The 18892-nt window shown below is 40.8% G+C and overlaps 1 protein-coding gene and 1 long non-coding RNA gene across 7 annotated transcripts in view; one reads left to right on the top strand and one right to left on the bottom strand.

Moving 5' to 3' along the window:
- The window catches only part of SLC35A3 (solute carrier family 35 member A3), a 41591-nt gene extending 35627 nt beyond the window's left edge, over positions 1–5964 (top strand). For all 6 annotated transcript variants that reach the window (XM_054981167.1, XM_054981165.1, XM_054981168.1 and 3 more), the window contains 2 exons: positions 841–974; positions 4813–5964. In XM_054981167.1, the coding sequence (XP_054837142.1) occupies positions 841–974; positions 4813–4903 (225 nt within the window). In that variant the 3' untranslated portion in view covers positions 4904–5964. The remainder of the gene's footprint in view (positions 1–840; positions 975–4812) is intronic.
- Positions 5965–8674: 2710 nt separating this feature from the next.
- Positions 8675–18854, bottom strand: LOC129331252 (uncharacterized). The gene is made up of 2 exons (XR_008597112.1): positions 18788–18854; positions 8675–9005 (listed from the first exon to the last, which is right to left on the bottom strand). It is a non-coding gene; the product is annotated as an uncharacterized LOC129331252 (long non-coding RNA).
- Positions 18855–18892: the final 38 nt, after the last annotated feature.

Below are 18892 nucleotides of genomic sequence, written 5' to 3'. Positions count from 1 at the left end.
TGCTTGGAGGGGATCTTCCCGCTAAACAGCTGATCCACGAGTTTAAATGTCCCTTGACCCAAAGCTTCCTGATGCGATATGAATCGCTTCGGGAAGCTTTGATTCAGGGTTTCCGAATCATTGTGAATCGGGTCCAGTTCAGTACTTTACCCAAATCGCACACCCCTAGTCAGCTGTGAAAAGTCAAGGGAATTAAGGCAGGATTGAATGCCATTCCCCTGTTCTTTTCCCCACAGATGTTGATGGAGGTGCCCAGATAGTGTCCTGGAAAATTACAGAGAACCAGGGTAGCGGTTGGACTAGGATCTGGGAGACTCAGGGTCAAATCCTTGCTCTGCCACGATGCTTGCTTGGGTGACCTTGGCCCAATCACACTATTAGCCTAATCTATCTTACAGGGCTATTGTGAGAATAGGAGTATGGGATAAAAATGTATTAGATAGTCTGAGAGCCCCCAGAGGTCTCCTGACTAAGCCCTCAAATATTAGCATTTTCTGTTTTAGTATTTTTTTTTTAAAAAAAAAACAGGACTGCATCAATTTGTTAGCTTAATGTAGAAGATGTCCACGATTAACTGGAGAGCAGATTTTATAAAACAAAACATGTTTAATACAAGTATTTACAAAAGATGTAGGTTTATGTGCCCTCTTAAAGAGTTTTTTTCCTCTCTCAAATGCAGGGAATGCCTCTTCTAAAATAATATTTACTGTAACATTTTCTTAAAACATTATTTTTTCCCATCAGAGCCATCGTTTCCTGCAATATGTAAATGTTATAGTATGCAGATCTAGCTGGTTAAAGCCCATACAGTTAAGATTTTGTTTTTGAATATTTTGTCAGGCACTTGGAGGCCTTGTAATAGCTGCTGTAATAAAATATGCAGACAACATTTTAAAAGGATTTGCAACATCTTTGTCTATTATATTGTCAACATTAATCTCATACTTCTGGCTGCAAGACTTTGTCCCTACAAGGTAAGAATAACTAGTTGGGTAAAAGCTTTGTTATGTGGCATGATTCTCCAGAATGCTCACTGAACTAGCATCACCCAGAGGGTAAGCTCCTTCCTCTCAATCACCATACCCTTGCATTTTTGGGCACACTAATTCCCCACTCTTGCTCCTCCAGCTGGCCAGCTTGATGCCTCCAGGTATTGCTGGGTTTCTGACAGTACTGCTACCTGCGTTGTCCTTGGTTGGCTCCTTCCCACGCAGTCTGCCTTGAGCAGCAGTAGCCAGCTCTGCCTGATGGCTCCCATGAAGCTGGCTTGTTTGTCTGACTTGGGCGGGGGGGGGGAAGGGTCCTGGTGTTCCCGGTGGGGTAGGGTTTGGTTGCTGCCGATTCCTCTAAGGTGGGGGGCAGGGCAGAGCAGTAAGCTTGAGTATCCAGCATACTTTATTAACGAGCAGTGCCCATTCCTCATGAGTGCCTGATAACAAAACATTCATTGTAATTTGAAGATCTAAATGCTTGGTTTGGGTATTGACAATTTAGAGCTAAATAGTTTTTAAATGCTTGAGTGTATAAATATATATAATATAATATACTTATATAATATATATCAGTGGCATTGCTAAGAGTCATGGGAGCAGAAGAATAAATTATGGGAAACTGTTCCATACCTGACCAAAATCTATCCTACTATCATCACTTGACCTGTTTTTTTACCCTTCATCTGATGAGAGTCAGTTGCTCTCAATATTCTGAGGGCAATGATCATATTTGGTATTTATCTGGCGGGTTTTGGAGAGATTTTCTCCATTTATTTTACAGTGTAATTTTTTTGTGTACATTTAGGGACTCTCTTGAGTATGCTAAAAATCCAGCCCCCATTGTGGGCCCCATTTATTTGCTCCTGCACCTAACCGTTAAGTGAGTCAAGCTGGGTGGCCCACAAGGAGTTGCAGGGAGAAGGGATAAACAATTCCAACATTCACAATTCTTATCCTCTACCTCTTCAAGATTCAATAAAACTTCAGGGTCTTGAGCAGACCAGTTTCCCCATCTCCTTCCATTTTATGCCTTTTACTGACCCATAACTACTCTCCACATTCCACGTCTTCTGAAGCATGCCCAGCCCTCATTTGGGTTTTGGAGCAAGGTGGTCCATCTTCTTGGTTAAGTTAAAAGGTCGTATTTTTTCCAGTGCTGCCCCCTCCCCCTCCCCCAGTATCTAGAAAGGTCATATTTTTTCATATTTCTCCCCCTCCCCCTGGTATCTAGAAACTTTTACCTTATCTGTGGGTTGATGTGGGTTTGCTGTTTTTGTACTTATGCCCGCTATAGTGGCTGCACAATAATAAGGTTGATAGAGCTTCTGTCTTTGGTTGCTTCCATGCCGGGTGGTTGGTCAAGCTCAGATGCTAATGGAAGTGGATTATTCTCCCACAATCACGGAGCATGGTGGTGCTCTTGTGCACTATCCAGCTTTTCTGCCATCTTTTCTAAACCTGCGTTACTAAGATCTTTTTGGAAAGATTGTAGCAAAGTTAGGGTTGCTGCTGTGTGGACAAGAAAGTATGGATCTCTTTGGGTTCTGCCTACATCAGCGGTATTTTTCTGCTCCAGGTACCGTGCCGCCCATGACACTGGAAGACTTTTTCAGGTTTCTAAAAAAGTTTTCAAGATTTTTTTTAACCCCCAAAAAGTCCCCAGGTAGTGTGGAGAGGGGGTCTGGGGCAAGGAAAATGCAAAACAACCTGCTGGAAGCTGCTTTGCCACTGAATTGGCAGCAGCAAGAAAACTTTTGAAAATTGCCACTGTGCAGAAGTCACCTTTATATAGACTACACAAAGTAGCTTTGCATTAGAAGTTGATCAGAATTTATAGAATGCACATTTATGCTACCACTCCAAATGCCTGGACCATTTCAAAGTTAACTCTCCACCTTTTTTGCCACTCCTCTCGTGCTTCTCTTGCATTGGTTTTTCTTTAGTCAGTCTTGTAAACAGTTCTTACCTTACACTGTGAAAAAGTATGTGGCATTTCCTAGGGCTGTATTAACTTTTTCCGAAACTGTTTTTGATCCAAGCCTTTTGCAGACTCAGGCCTACTCACACCATCTGCTGCCCGACCAACCTAGCAGAAGCAGCACAAGACGAGGGTGGGGTGAACCTCCTTCCAACCTGCCCCTGCTAGATTCAAGGCAGATTGAAAGGGCACTCCACAGCCTTCCTTCAACTGGGCCCCAGTGGCATGACCAAAGGGAGTGCTTCCTCTGTTGCCACCCCTGCAGATTCCCAAGGCTGGCTTCAGAGGTGCTCTGCACTGAGACCTAGGCAGCAGCAGCACATGTCTGGGCAGCAAAGACTGGTGCAAGCATGCCTGTTGTCTCCTCCCAAGTGCCAGCCTCTGTCAGTTTGTCATCTCAAGGAACTGCCTGGGTGGTGAACCAGCTGTGTACTGGCCACAATGTTTTAAAAGTGGTTAACAGTGCTAGGCTTAAGTGCGTATGTGCGGAATGAGTACTGCCGCAGAAAGCTCTGTTTAGCATCACTGGGGGGCTACCTTCTGCTAAAGGAACTGATGACACTTCAGGGCAGGATTTTTCAAGTAGTCCTTTGCTTTCATCAGTTGTGGATGGTAAGCATCTGCAGAGTGAAGCAACTAGCAAAGACTTCCCTTCTTTCTCAAGGGAAACAGGAAAAGAGGGCGACTTCCTTTCCTTCCTAACTTTCAGGAACAAGTTTCCCTTCTGAGGCAGCTCCTAATCATGGTGTGAGCCCTTAAAGACTATTGAGATTTTAAGGGTATAATCCTTTGAGAGTCAGGCTCCTTTTGTCAGAGCTTTGACGTTTGACAGCTTATACCATCAACATTGTGTTGATCTTTAATCAATTGTGCTGATCTTTACTGGACTTGAGTCTTACTTTTCTATGGGAAACCAGCACAGGCACCCACCTGAAACCAACTCATAAGCATGTCTATGATACTGATAAGAAGGCAAGAAAGGGATTTTGTGTGTGTGAAAGGGAAAGAGACAGCATCTGTAAGCTGCTGGATATAGCACAACGGAGCAGTTTGTAGCACCACCCGGAAAGGATTTCCGTTGCCTGGACTAGTAAACTGCCTTGGCCATATGCGGTAGAAAGGCCAGTTAAAAATCTCTAAAATAAATAGCTCCTCTTTCTCCCAGATACATTGGATTCTCAACCTGAGTGGAAGCTTTCTAAATAGTTCCTTGGCGGTGCTCCAGAGCGGGAAAAAAACCCACCTTCCATTCTATCTCATGCAACAACATAATTTGACTGGGCCTTTTAAAATACTCATCTACAAACTGAAAAATTATATCACATTGTCATGCAGAAGCGTCAGTTGACTAAGGTGTTCTTTTGGTCTCTTAGCTATTATTTGAATTTTCTAACAAGCATTCCTTGCCTTTCATTTAATGGGCTACAGTTATTTTATGGAAACCGATCCAGAGGAGTTAGCCATGTTAGTCTGTAGTAGCAAAATAGTAGAGTCCAGTAGCACCTTTAAGACTAACCAACTTTACTGTAGCATAAGCTTTAAAGAGCCACAGCTCTTGCATCTGACAAAGAGAGCTGTGGCTCTCGAAAGCTTATGCTATACAATAAAGTTGGTTAGTCCTAAAGGTGCTACTGGACTCTTTACTATTTATGGAAACAGTTTTTATGGAACAAATTAAAAATTAGGGCCCTTTTTTTAAAGAACGGGAAAGAAGAGTAATACCAATGAGTAGTCCAGTCCTAAAGAGCAAATATCTCCCAAATTACATGATACTCAGTTTATAAATGTAAAAAATGTATGCATGCCCCATTTTTATGATCTCTCTTTTCCTTCTCTCTTTAGTGTTTTTTTCTTTGGAGCTGTTCTTGTAATAGCAGCCACATTCCTATATGGTTATGATCCAAAGCCTGCAGGGAATCCTATTAAAGCATAGCAGACTCTTCCACACCAGCCTGATTTGCCAAGACTCTTCATCCAAGGACCTCCAAATAACTCTGTACGGAGCACTTCACCAAGCACTGAACAGAAGAGTTTACACTGTATCTGAAGAACAATATGTGATGTGGCTCATGGGGAACAAAAAGGGTGGGAAACAATGTGCTCTTCTGAGGGAAACGGATGGTCTAGTACAAAGCTTGAAGGAAAACTGTTGCTTCTGGCACCTGCAGTTAGAAATGCTTCCAGATTGAACTCTGAGGTTACATCAGAATGATTTAACGAGTTCGACCGCTGCAGAAATGTCCTATGCACTCTTCTTGAAAGAGCACGACAATATTTGTTGAATCATATAAAATTTTCTTTTACAAATTGACTGCTTCATCTTAGTAAGTATGAACTTACTGAATATCTATAAATATCCAATCAATTCAAAATAAGATTTAGTTCTACAGTGATGGCTCTAATTAGGTATTCCTCTTTTTTTAAAAAAATATTGAATATGATTACAAGGCATTATCATTTCTGGATTTTTTATATAGAGAGCTGACTTAATAAACAGAAATTGGTGTTGTATGAACTTTCATACAATAATGAGATATGTTATGATTGATGAGGGGAAGAATTTGATATTTTTACCATTTGTCAATCGAATAAAAAGTATTGTGTATGTAAAGGGATCAAGCATCTGTGGGAGCTGCACCGAATGCCCATTGAAATGAATGGCAGCTGCAGAGGTGCAGGGCCTGTCGGTGTGCTACCCCATTTCTACCAATGGCATGGTAAGCTACCAATGCTGCCGTCATATATGAGTGTGTTCAGAGAACAATTCTTTTCATGATAAGCAAACGGTCTTGGGATTAACTTAACTGTAGTTTTCGTTGTTTAAAAACTTAATTTGAAGAATTTTTTAAAGATTTACATGGCTGATTTTAAAAATGCAATGTGTAAAGTTATTATAATAGCTCCTTTTGGAGCCATTTGGATGATATATAATGTGTATATACTGTACTATATGACAGAGCTTTAAAAAAATAATCATAAACTACTTAACTAAGAGTGGTTCTGTTCAGTCTTGAAATTTCTGTTGTTAGAATTATGTTAACCAAGAAATGAAGAATAATGATTGTGCAATAAATATAGGGCATGATCCTTGCTTGTGGCTGTTGAAGGACAGCCATAGGTCCCCCTTTCTTTGCACTTGAAGTAAATTTCAGGCCAGAACACACATTGAAGAGAGAGCACTAGTTGGGTTTCCATTCCAGGTAATTGGCATGGGGTGAGTGGAGAGAGAGAGGACTCCTTTTGACCTTCATTGCACTGGTAGGGATCATGCCTGTAGTATTGGGAGAGGAGTGAGATTTCACAAATGAAAGTTCTAAAAGTACTTAAAATAATAGTTCACACACCACAGAAGGGCTGTATACAATGCATCTTGGCTTTTCCCATGCATTTCTGGGGAGAATTGTAGCACTTGAACCAAGTCCTCCACAGATACTGTCATCTTTTCTTGTTGCTGATTCTTATGATTGCAATAGTAAAATACACCCTGCTACAGCTCTTGGAATTGCTGAGAAGGTATGTCTGTGACTGTTTTTTTTTAAACATACTGTGGTTCTCCATGCAGTATCTCCCTGGAAATAATATACAGTGTGTGGAGCCTTTTAAAAAATGTGTTATCTAGCTCAACATCATAGAAAAATCTGTTGATAAACTGCTTATAGTAACACATAAAAATAGGAAATATCTGCAGTATTCTGAGGGAACCTGTGAGTTGAACTGGGTTACAAGTGGTTTGCTTCAAAAATCTTACTCTATTCAGCTTATAACTACGTTTATCAAGGTGTTCTTTCAGCCAAAGTTTGTAAGAAAAGTATTAGGTTAGTGTTCAGTGATATCACACATAAGTTTTTAAAACATTGGTGAAGGATGAATTTTTAAAGGAATTGCTGATTATCATAATGATTAAGGATAAAAGGTAATTGATGTTCTATACATTGGTCCTGGAAAAGAAATAAAGTGTTTTATGATGGTAGAAAAGATTTATAATGTTTTTCAAAATTAAAATGGAGGCTTATGAGTGTGTGCTTTCACGGAAAATAATATTGAAAGAAAATGAGCGAGTCCAATGGAGGGGCCATGGCTCAGTGGTAGAGCATCTCCTTGGAATGCAGAAGGTCCCAGGTTCAATCCCAGCAGCTCCAGTTGAAAGGAACAGGTTGTAGGTGATGTGAAAGACCTCTGCCTGAGATGCTGGAAAGTTGCTGCCAGTCTGAGTAGATAATACTGGTCTTGATGAACCTACAGCCTGATTCACTGTCTGTAAGGCAGCTTCGAGTGTTTTTGTGTATTGACATAAGGAAGTTTGTGGCTCATTTCTTTTACTGTTACAAGAAGGGAAAACTGGAAAATTTCTCCGTTTGCCATAGTGCTGGCCTAGCTGAAACGATACCCACAATGTGTTGTGATGATCTGTGTGGCAGGATGAGTGGAACTTTTGTTTTTGTTTGTTTGTTTGTTTATATTCCTCTCTCCCTGCAGAGCAGGCTCAGAGTGGATCACATCAGGATATAAAAACAAGGTAGCGTAATAAAAACAATTCCAGTTAATAAAACCCAGCAGCATTTACATTTGTGTAGTTCAGGTGCTCCTTCTTCTCTGTCATATATTGTTTTTCCGCAAGTCTCCTTGTCTATATTAAGCCACACTTTGGGAACATCAAAGGGTGAAAAAAATCTTTTTCAATCCAAGTTGTTACAATATGGAAAGTTTTAGTCTTTTTTACTTCAAGTTTGGAATAAAAAAACACCTCTCAGATGAATCTATTTGAGTTGTTGTTAATGTAAAAATAAAGCCAGTCGAGATTCAAGGAACTGAATGAAACTGGATCTTAAACAGACTTTCATCCTTTTCAATCTGTCGAAGTCAATGGGCTTAGAAGAGTATAACTCTGTTTAGGATCTGTGCCGTCAATAAGCCTGAAAAACCTAGTGACTGAAAAGACAGGTTTTCCTATTAATCCAATTCTCGTGCATTACCATTATTGGCATAGGTGGCTCTTGTCTAGACTTACCAACCTCAAGGTGGGGGCTGGAGTTCTCCTGGAATTACAACTGATCTTCAGGCTACAGAGATCAGCTCCTCTGGAGGAAATGGCTGCTTTGGAGGGCAGAATCTATGGTGCCACATCCCTGCTGAGCTCTCTCCCCAAAATCCATCCTCCACAGGCACCGTCTCCCGTATGTCCAGGAATTTCCCAAACCAAAGTTGGCAGCATTACTTTTGGGAAACTGATGCAAGTGTTAGTGTCACCCTCGTTTGCATATATAGAACAAGGCTAAAAAACAACAAATTGAAGTCAGTAGCCCTTCTGTTGGGAAATGTTCTACAAATGACTGCTAAAATTCAGAGACATGTATAAAGCTGCTCTCGTTCATTTTGAAATACCTCCTTATGGCCATATGGAGATTTGTATGGATGGGACTACAGTGTAAGCAATATATGTTGTTCCACTATGTCTTTGAATGCATTGAAAACTGAATGATGGACAGCTACAGTATGATGAGGCCTTCAATAGATGCCCTCCTGTACAAGGCAGACTTAAGAACGTGATGGGGGAACTGATATTTTGATCCAAGGCTCTGTGGTATGTAGGATTGGTATATGTAAGGGAAAGAGTTGATTTTTGTGGATCCAAACTGGTACTTTCCAGTCAAGTGAGATAAACGAGGCCCAGGTAAGGTTCTTCCTAAAGATCTTAACTGTCACACATCTTTAAAATGCCTTTTATTTTTTGTGTGCTTGCTTTCTGATGTCTGAACTTTTACAACAGACTCTACAGTGATGTTTTGAGCTTTTTGCTGATGAGAAATATTTAAACAAGACGCTTGCAATTTTCAAGTCTTCCAGCAGTAGCCACTTGGATGTTATGTGACCTGAATGAGAGACATCCTTTATTTTTAAAACATGGAAATAATGCCACCGAGCTTTCAGAATTAGAAATAACCACCAATACAAATGGGTGGATTTACATTGTCTGGTTTTACCTTATTGGGTGTCTCATTCTTAAAATTACTTCTGTTGCCTTCATTAGTCCTCATCTGTAAAATGGGATTTAATAAAAGAGTGAGTTTATTTAGCAGCTCTCAAACAGAGGGCTATTAAAGCACTTTATCATATCAATGCACATACTTGATTTTGATCTCAGTCTCTCTCCATTTAAAAGTTACACCAGTAATAAGTGATTGATTAGTACATAGAAATACCACATGAGTCTATGAGAGGAAGTGGTTATTATTTTGAACTACTTGAATGTGTGTTTACATTGGTAAATTTAATCTCATATTCTGAGGAAATAATTGATGCCACTGCTGTGTTAGAGAGCCTGTAGGAGTAAGAAGAAATAGTTTTTAAAAGACTGGTGGAAACTATTGGGCAAGGAGGGGGATGAATACAAGGACTAGTATAACGTTTTGCATCCACAAAATGCCACATATTTTCCCATTTTGATCTATAACCTCTGTGAATTATGTTTCTATTAAATCCCATTTTACAGATGAGAACTAATAAAGGAGAATGCTTTGCTTAAAATCTATCCTTGTGACTTCCTAACTGATGAATAATTTGAGTCTAGCTCTCAGACTGAACACATGAACCTGCCTTATACTGAATCAGACCATTGATTCATCAGGGTCAATATTGTCTACTCAGACTGGCTTCACCTCTCCAAGGCCTCAGGCAGAAGTCTTTCAAATCACCTATTACCTAATCCTTTTAACTGGAGACCCTACATTCTGAACCGGGGACCTTCTGCATGCCAAGCGGATGCTCTACCGCTGAGCCATGGCCCTTCCCCCTGTACTAAATCCGTACTAAATATCTATGCTTCTTTAAGAGATGATGTAAACACTGCTACAGCCACCTAATCTCTGGAGGTAATTGTCCACATGAGTGCTGTGACTTATGAAGACGCACAAGATCACAGCAGCTCCTCCTGAGATTAGAAGAACTGTTTTTTCTGATTCTTGGTGTGGCCCTTCCAATCTCCCCCCCCCAAACTTGTGAGTTTAATTAGAATATGGAGAAGAAATGAGAAATCTTTAGAAATGTAACATTGCAGTAGCTCTTATGAAAGCCCTTTCGAGCATTTTTGGAGTGGTGGTCATATTGCTTCCCAGATCCCCTTCCTGCTTAGGTCAATAATAACCATATAGAGGGCTAACACATGGTCATGCTTACCCCTCTTGACTTCCTGTGTATAGATGCAGTCATTGCTTCATGACTTCCTGTGTTCAAGAGAAGAGTGGCACATTTCCTCATAGCTCATCACATATAGCACCAGGTGATAGAGCAGTGAGGAAATATGTCTCTTCTCTAGCCATAAGACAAGATTTCAAGAGAAGTGGCACTTCGATGATACTGAAGTAGCAAAGGAGCAATTTTGCTGTCGTAGAGTTTAAAGACCCACCACTACACTAGTGGGACAAATCATGTGCGTTCTTATAGCAGGCAATCATTGCCTGGCTGGGATCCGGAGAGATTATTGGTCCCAGCCACACAATGGCAGGCCTTTAAATATTAGTGCAGAACCCTGGAATGAACCCACAGAAAGGCAATAGCTATGTCTAAAAAAAAAAGCACATCCCAGCTGCCTATGTTTGTAATTTATATAACAGTAGGCTCCTTGAAATATTTCAAGGCAGCTTTGATATGCTTGAAGTCAACCCTGGGAATAAATACCTCAATTTTTAAATACACTGTTTATAAACTATGTTTAGAACATGTGTGATACTTGGTTTGGTGATCATGCATGTGTATGTCCTATTCATTTTGAATAAGTAACATAAGATGACAGCTACTGATGCAAAGAATTGGGATATATTCATGCTTTATAAACAAACCATGAGTTATTCTTCGCTAGAAGGAGCCAGGAAATCATTGGGTGTATGCACTACCTTCCCCTTCCCCTCATGTGTGGTAGGATACATTGAAACCTGCCTCGTTTGGAACTAACTGCAGTTTCTTTTGATATTTAGATCCCTCATGCCTATAAACCAGAATTCTAAACAACAGTTTCAGACTGTCTTTTTTTTCCAGGCAAGTGAACAAAGCACAGTGATAACTGAATCAGGCGAAATTACAAACTGCAGTTCTGAACCAGGAAATTTTCAGTTCCCCAGCTGTTGGTGAAGAGGAAGAGCATGTGAGCCTGAGAACCTCTGGGGTCATTCTTGTCATAAAAAACAAGTTCTGTTTGTGTGATGTCTGAATAAAGCCTTCGTCTAAGTTGACATGCAGTATTAGCAAAGTTAAGGAGGCCAAGTATCTGAGGTCATTAAAAAGACTCACCACCAGTGAAAATCTGTATTTGTTAAAACAGATCCAATATTCTGGAGCTGCCAGTTATAATAGTCCTTTGTTGCCTTTTTATCAAGAGAACCACAATAGCCATTGTCAACTTCTCTTGTAAAGAGACACTATGGCCATGTGCACCACTGCATATACAGTCTATTTTGGAACATTTAACTGACATGGGATTGAGTTGCAGTTCAGATTTATGGTTACGTGTACAAGACTGGACATTAAGCTTCTTATAAAACCATGAAATTAAAATTAACATGCTTGTAACTTTTATTGTTGTAGCCAAAGAAGCATGTCACTGCTTCCCCACCAAATGTTTTATGCCATTCATATAACAGGATAGGCAAATGCTTTTGTCTCTGGTTATAAATATCATCTCCATACTGTGATTTCTCCTGTTGCATTATCTTCCCTTTACAATATGGACTGTGTATTTGGCCCAAATATTTGCTTTTTAATTAATAATTATAAGCATACATGTTGGGTTTTTTATAGATGGATTTTTATGGTTAAAAAAAAAGGTAAAGGTAGTCAGTCCCCTGTGCAAGCACGAAGTCATTACTGACCCATGGGGGGGACGTTGCATCACAACGTTTCCTTGGCAGACTTTTTACAGGGTGGTTTGCTATTGCCTTCCCCAGTCATCTACACTTTACCCCCAGGAAATTGGGTACTCATATTACTGACCTTGGAAGGATGGAAGGCTGAGTCAACCTTGAGCTGGCTACCTGAACCTGGCTTCTATGGCTACCATTAAGAAAAATGTAAAAAGGAGGGGGGGTTGTTTACTTCTTTTTAATTGATAAATATTTCTTGATATTTATAACATGGGTAGTGTGTTGCTTTTTTAAAAGGTGCTTTTCAGACTACATACAGTAAATTTTAGTTAACATATTTAATCTCTGAGGCCTGGTAGCATCAGTTATTGAATACCTTTTTGTCAACACCAGATTTCCTTTGACTTCCATATGTTGAAAGTCTATATAATCAGAATTTGCTTCTGATTCGCTGTGGAGATAAGCTCTGCATCACTGAGAATACTGGTGTGAAGAACATCTTGGGGGGTATCCAGAGAACCAGGGAAGGAGAGGATCCAGACGCTTTGTTCTGGTCAATATTTGGCCCTGTAACTGCGTGCTGATTTTCCAAAGAAGGGGTGAGGCATGCTGCACATGGCAGAATTCCTAAAAAAGGAGAGAGGATCCAACAAAATAGAACCACCTCTCCCTCCTGGCAGTTGAGCTCTGCTGTTGTGTAGCCATCACCTCAGTAATTTAGAGAGGATTCCTGCATTATATAACAGAGCTATTTCTCCATCATGCAGCAGCAAGCATTAGTCTCATGACTGCAGCTTCACGGAGTCACCTGCAGAACAGATTGTTAACGTTTAGATTGTGTAGGGAAGACAGCAGGTGGAAGAGATGGTCTTTTGTGTGATTGGTTTGGTTTTTAAAATGGGAAACACTAGCATACATCCTCATTGCCTGACTTACTTATATTGTTGAGCATATTAGGGCACAATGAGGTTCTTGACCCAGGCACAGCTGCCTTTGGAATGAGGGGAGCAGTTTTACACAGGGCCATTATTCTGGTCTGGGGCGGGGGGAGGGGGGGAGGTGTTGCTTCCATTTGCTCTCCTGCTGCTGGCTTAAAAAGACAAACATCCCAGTGCTTGGGACTAACATTGGAAATGTCAGGGGGAAGAGGAGGGAATATAATTATAATTTATAATTAATTTGTTTTATTGTAAATTGCTTCGAGTCGTGTGGAAAAGTGGTATAGAAATATAATAAATAAATTTGACCATGTGTTAGAATTATATATAAATACTACCTATAATAAAGATTAATAAACAATAAGTGGGCAGGAGACTCATTAACATTGACAAGGGAACCCAATTTTTCCTCCCCTTGTGATCTTTACACACACTGCTCCCCACCAAAGGATCCTAGGGGAGCAGGGGCAGATTGTACTCTGAAGATTTGGACTATGGGGCAGGCACTCTCAGAGCTGACTTCCCTTTCCTCTCTCGCTGGCTTCTCTGCTTCAGTGTGAGAAGGTTGCTCTAGTCTGCTACCCAAACCACTGCCTGATGGAATCATCCATTGTGGTCCTGGAGGTGGGGAATCCATTGCAATCTAGCCACTTTTCTGAAGAATGAGGGAGTCTCTCTATCATGGTTAGAGCTGAGGCCCTGTCTTTACCATGCCTGCTTACTGAATTTTTCATCTTAGTGTCCTGTCTCATCTTTCCACCTATGGTAAGAACCAAAAACCTGAGATCCAATACTGTCATCATACTACTCTTCTGGTCTCCCCCTCCCCGCCACAAAAATAGACAGAGTTAAACACTTTTGTGTGAGTATTAGGTGTAGAAATATGTGACCACAGCTCAAAGTGGCAGACAGGTGAGGCAATTACAATGTTTTTTAACCTGTCATCGGCTGTTGTAATAGAGGCATATAATAAGTCTTCATTATACAAATCCAACATGAACTTGTTTAAAAAACCTCCTAGATTGGTAATAATGCAACTCCCTTGTGGGCAACTGGCTAGTATCCCAACAGTGTCTAAAAGGTTTTGCTTTCAGACAGGGGTCAAATATTCGGACATGCTTGGAAAATTCTTCTAATAGGTCCCTTTCAGTATATTAAAACTTTAAGAATCTCTTTGTCAGCAATTCCTACGCTGTGTGCCACTAAAAATAATTACAAGGTCCAGTGAATTTACAGATTCCCTGCATAAATCAGGGCTTTGTGCTTACTTCACTCCAAATGCAGAAGAGGAGCTCCTCTGAGGGAGAGTAATTCTTACTCATACTAAAAATAAGCCTTTTTAACTGTAATAGTGAGGTGTGCCTCACTTAATTCAGGGGGAGAAATACCTCAGAGATCACAAGTTTAAGAAACACTGCTTCATGTAACAAAGCGTCTTGAGGCACCTTGATGAAGACCAGCAATTTTATTGTGGCATAAGCTTTCATGAGCTAGAGCCCATGAAAGTTGTGAGCTGTGGCTCATGCAAGTGTATGAAGAAGACCGGGGGCGGGGGGGGGGGGCGGTGCACCAAGGCAAAATGAAGGGAGAAAAGGGCAATTGGTGCAAAAGGATCTTTAATAATTGTAAAGTTGGGGTGTACAATGAAAGATTCTTCCCTTTGCACCAATTGCTCTTTTTTTTTCTTCATCATGCAAGTGTATGTCACATAAATCCATTAATTTTTGAAGTGCCACAAGCATCTCTGATACTTTGGCTGCAGCAGACTAACATGTCTATGCTTTTGGAATTGCTCTTTATGAAAGGCAATAAGCAGTTCTTTCCCAATCTAATCACACCAGCAAACTAAAGTCCTGCCTAAAAGAGGCCAACTAAAAGTAAAACAAAAGAACCACCCCCTTTCTTTGGTCTCTGATGTTATATTGTTGGTCTAAGAGAGATTATATTGTTGGGGATGTTATATTGTTGGTCACTTACAGAGCATGACTATTCTTTCAGGATCAAATTTGTCCAACAGTGCCATCCTAAGCAGTGTTACACCCTTCTAAGGCTGTTGAAGTCAATGGGCTTAGAAGGCTATTGTTATGCTTAGGATGGCATTGTGATACTGTTCTGCATACTGCATGTGTCATCAGATGGGCTGCTTCATACACCTAGTAGTGCTCTCTATGTGATGGCCTCTGGGGAAAAGCAGTACACTATCTGGCCAGAATCGCATAGAGCTGCTGGCTGTATGAGCCAGAATGCCTACATAAGGATACGGGGGGAGGGGGGTGCTGGTGTGGTAGCAATTGCCAGAATGCATGCTAATGTATGTTCACACACAAACTTCAGTAGAACTTTAAAGACCAACAGCATTTATTCCAGCAGCTGCTAAGCTGCTGTTTAATTTCATTACAGCAAACTAACAGAGCTGCCTCTCTGGAACTATTGCCACCCAGAAGCATCAGTTTGTGTAACCAGCACATGCCTGCGGGTCCTGCCAAGTCACTAGTGGTCCTGTATGTGTTAAGTGGAGATGGCCAGATACACAAACTGGCTCCTGTGAAAGCATAGAAAGCAATAAACGGAACAATGAAATACAGCTGTGAACATCCTGTTTTGCCATTCCCTTTTGATGAAAGGGGATATGCTGCAGAGACCTTTAAACGCTTTTCTGTATAGCCACAAGGTGTCGCCCCTATAACTGCGAATCTGCCCTGTTTTGCTGATTTGCTGATATCAGTCATGACAAAATTAATGGAAATGCAAATGATAAAAAATATAGTTAACAAAAGAGAGGGAGAGAAATCAGCCAATGAAAATACCAAATATCTTTCCAAAAGCAGTTTTTACACTACTAGATCCAAAATAGCAACTTTATGTCACATATTTGTTCAAATCAGTAGGTAACTGATTATCATACCTACCTATGGAGATTGCCTCCATAGCTTGACTTTTCAATAAAAATTTCAGACAGTATTTTTGTATTGGTATAACATAGGCAGTAAAATAAATACTGAGTAAGGCTCTCAACAACATTTTAGACTACAAATACCCAGAGGGCAGTTTTCAGTGGCTTTGCCTACCTTCCCTGCAAATAGGCTTGTGCTGTTGTTTGGAAGTGAAGAGTTGTGACTGTGAATGCCTTCATGAAATGAACAAATAGGAATGCTGCAGTTACATAATTACTTTTTAGAAAATAGTAACGTAAGAGATCCTCATATTACTAACGTAAGCCCTATCCTCCCAAGACACTAATAATTTGATTCTTTTTTAAATTGAATTTGCTTTCATGCAACATCCAAGGTAACATCCTTCAATTCATCAGAGTGGAGACACATGGTAGGGTAGTGTACACTTCACAGTCATAGAAGGAGGAGGGAGATTGTGCTTGCATGTCCCTTTGTGACATCGTGGCATAACATTTTAGACAGATACAGTCATTAAAAAATTATGAGCACAGATTCCTTATGCAAATTGAGAATCCCACCTTCTCAGGGTTCCTGACCACAAAAATAGAGCCTATGCACATACAAGTTGAACACAGGCATTTTCCTAAATGTTATACAAAATGTATTCAGGGGTAGGGTAGGAGCTGGCAGGTACAATCCCCTCCTTCCCATTGTGCACATAGATAGGGGGTTTAGACAGTGAGGTGTAGATGGTGGTGAAAAGTGCCATCAAGTCATAGCAAACTTTTAAGGCATGAGGCTAACAGAGGTGATCTGACATTGCCAGTGAAGTAGGGATGCAGTCCTTATATTTTTATGTAATTATTTGGTACTGGTACCATCCACCATTTGCTCTGGATAAAAGTTTGATAACCTAATTGCCTCCTATGTTGTATGTTGACCCCATGTAAAAATTATGAGGATGCTGTTACTTGGATCTAGGTTTTGATGCCACATGTCAAGGGATGAATTTATTTTTACAATCCAGTTATAGGAAACTGATATCCCCTATGATTACCCTGTGATTTGGGGGCATCTGTCTATAAAATAATGTATAAAAATCAGTGTATTTCATGGTGTAGTCTGTGGGTAGCACTATGAACTATCTGTTTTTGTAGTCTTGCCTGTAAGAATTAAGAAGATACATTACAGTCTTTTTCCCCCTCTTTTGCACCATGGGAGCTTTAAGAGGTGGTTGATTTATGATTTTTACAATTTGTGATGTAGTAGGTGGGCACGGATATAAGCTGTGGATAGGTTAAAGGATTCTGTGGTCTTGATGTAGAAAGTAAGCTGATATATTCCTCAGATCTAAATTTCTGTTCCACTGCAATACCATAATCAACTGCATCTGTGATTTTTAAGGTATAGCCTCTGGGCAACGATGTGATTAGATGTGGGGTGGCTGAAGTCTCCTTGATAACAATCATGAGGCTCCATACACTAGACCCTTGCTTTTGCATCTTGGTGGTAGCGCAAAACACTGGAGCCACAGTGCTTTAGAATATATCCGTAAGTGAGCAGTAGTAATTACATGCTGGATTTTTGTAGCCTGTGTATTATGAGAAAATGTGAGTCACACCAGTGGTTTTGTACCAGACAGGTATGATAATGATTTGGATCTGAAATTTTCACAGTACTACTCAACCACTTAGAAATGACCTATGACTATGAGTAGATGGTGGATTATGTAGTCAACTTATAATAATGCCTTGGATTTAGGTATTTATGCTACAGTAGCACCAAAAAAAAGCTTTGAGTCCAGAGTTTTTATGATGTCATCTGGCATCATAGATGTGTATTGGGATTATAAACTGGATGGGGATGTTCCATATGCAAAAATCATGTGGAACTGCAACTTTAGGCTTATGCACCATGGTGGCATTATCCAATTATTACGAGTCAGGCCACAGACAAGCATGTGATATACAATGAGATGGTGGATTTGGAGTGTCTCTGAGTGAATAATCAGCATCTAAGGGCCTAATTATATGTTATGTTTTCCCTGGGCTTGTCCCCAGATCAGAGAGATGTCTTAAGTTATGCACTTGCCAGGCACACCGAGGCCAAATTAGAATCAGGGCCACAGCACACATAAATAGGGGGTTTAGACCTTTGCTCTGCACCATTTGGTTGGCAGCCTCCAGGTGGTAGTTGGAGATCTCCTGGAATTACAACTGATCTCCAGGCCACAGAGATCAGTTCACCTGGAGAAAATGGCTGCTTTGAAGGGTGGATGCTAAGGAATTATACCATGCTGAGGTCCTTTTCCTCCCCAAACACTCCCTTCTCCAGATTTCACCCCCCCCCCAATTTCCCAATTTGGAGCTGGCAACCCTAAGGCCCTGGGGCACTATTTGCTCCATTGGATGGGGCAATGAGTTACTTCCCCACAAGGCAAATATCTTCAAGCCTCATGGTGTTTCGGGTCCAGAAAATAGTGTGAGATAAGCTTGCCAACCTTCAGGTGGTGGCTGATCTAGAATTTCAACTGATCTGGAGGTGAAAGAGATCAGTTCCCTGAAGAAAATGGCTGTTTGGGAAGGGGATTATACCCTGCTAAAGTCCCTTCCCTCCCCACACTCTGCCTTCTCCAGGTTCCACCTCCCAAATCTCCAGGAACTTCCCAATCTTGGGTAGGCAACCCTAGTGTGAGGCGAAGGCCTAAGGCTCAGTCTTTCTTTATAATGCGGTTTGAATTGAAACTAGGACTGCATGTTGCAGGGAAATGTGGAATTCCAAAGCACGCCTGTACAACCTCCCTCTCTGCCGGGACCCCGGCAATATATACCCTTCGAAGCCACTCTGAGCTCTGATCCCTTTTTCCAAACCATCTCGGAGCACTATAAAGACTAGCATTTTATTCCAACGTCGATTACAAAAGCTTGCAAACAAATACATGTTGTTAATCTCTAAGGTGCCGCTGGACTTTTTATTGGGAGGAGGGCTTATAAACAAATACCAAGCAGCAGGGTCAAGGACTCACGACATACAGAATGTAGAAAGCGGACTATAATATTTTTTTTGAAAAATCAAATGTTCATTTTAAATGTTTAAACATAAATGAGAAGAACTAGAGACCACTAAAGAGTACCTTTCCAAAAACTGCGGGGAAAGGCCCCATCCCCTTCCCCCTCTTCCGGTCACACCCAGCAGAAGCGAGCGCAAGCAGCGGAACTTCCAGCACCCTCACATGCCC

The sequence above is a fragment of the Eublepharis macularius genome, chromosome 5, assembly GCF_028583425.1.
Source record: "Eublepharis macularius isolate TG4126 chromosome 5, MPM_Emac_v1.0, whole genome shotgun sequence".
NCBI classification, from domain to species: domain Eukaryota; kingdom Metazoa; phylum Chordata; class Lepidosauria; order Squamata; family Eublepharidae; genus Eublepharis; species Eublepharis macularius.
The sequence above is the reverse complement of the archived record's forward strand: the minus strand, read 5'-3'. Positions and strand labels throughout refer to the sequence as shown.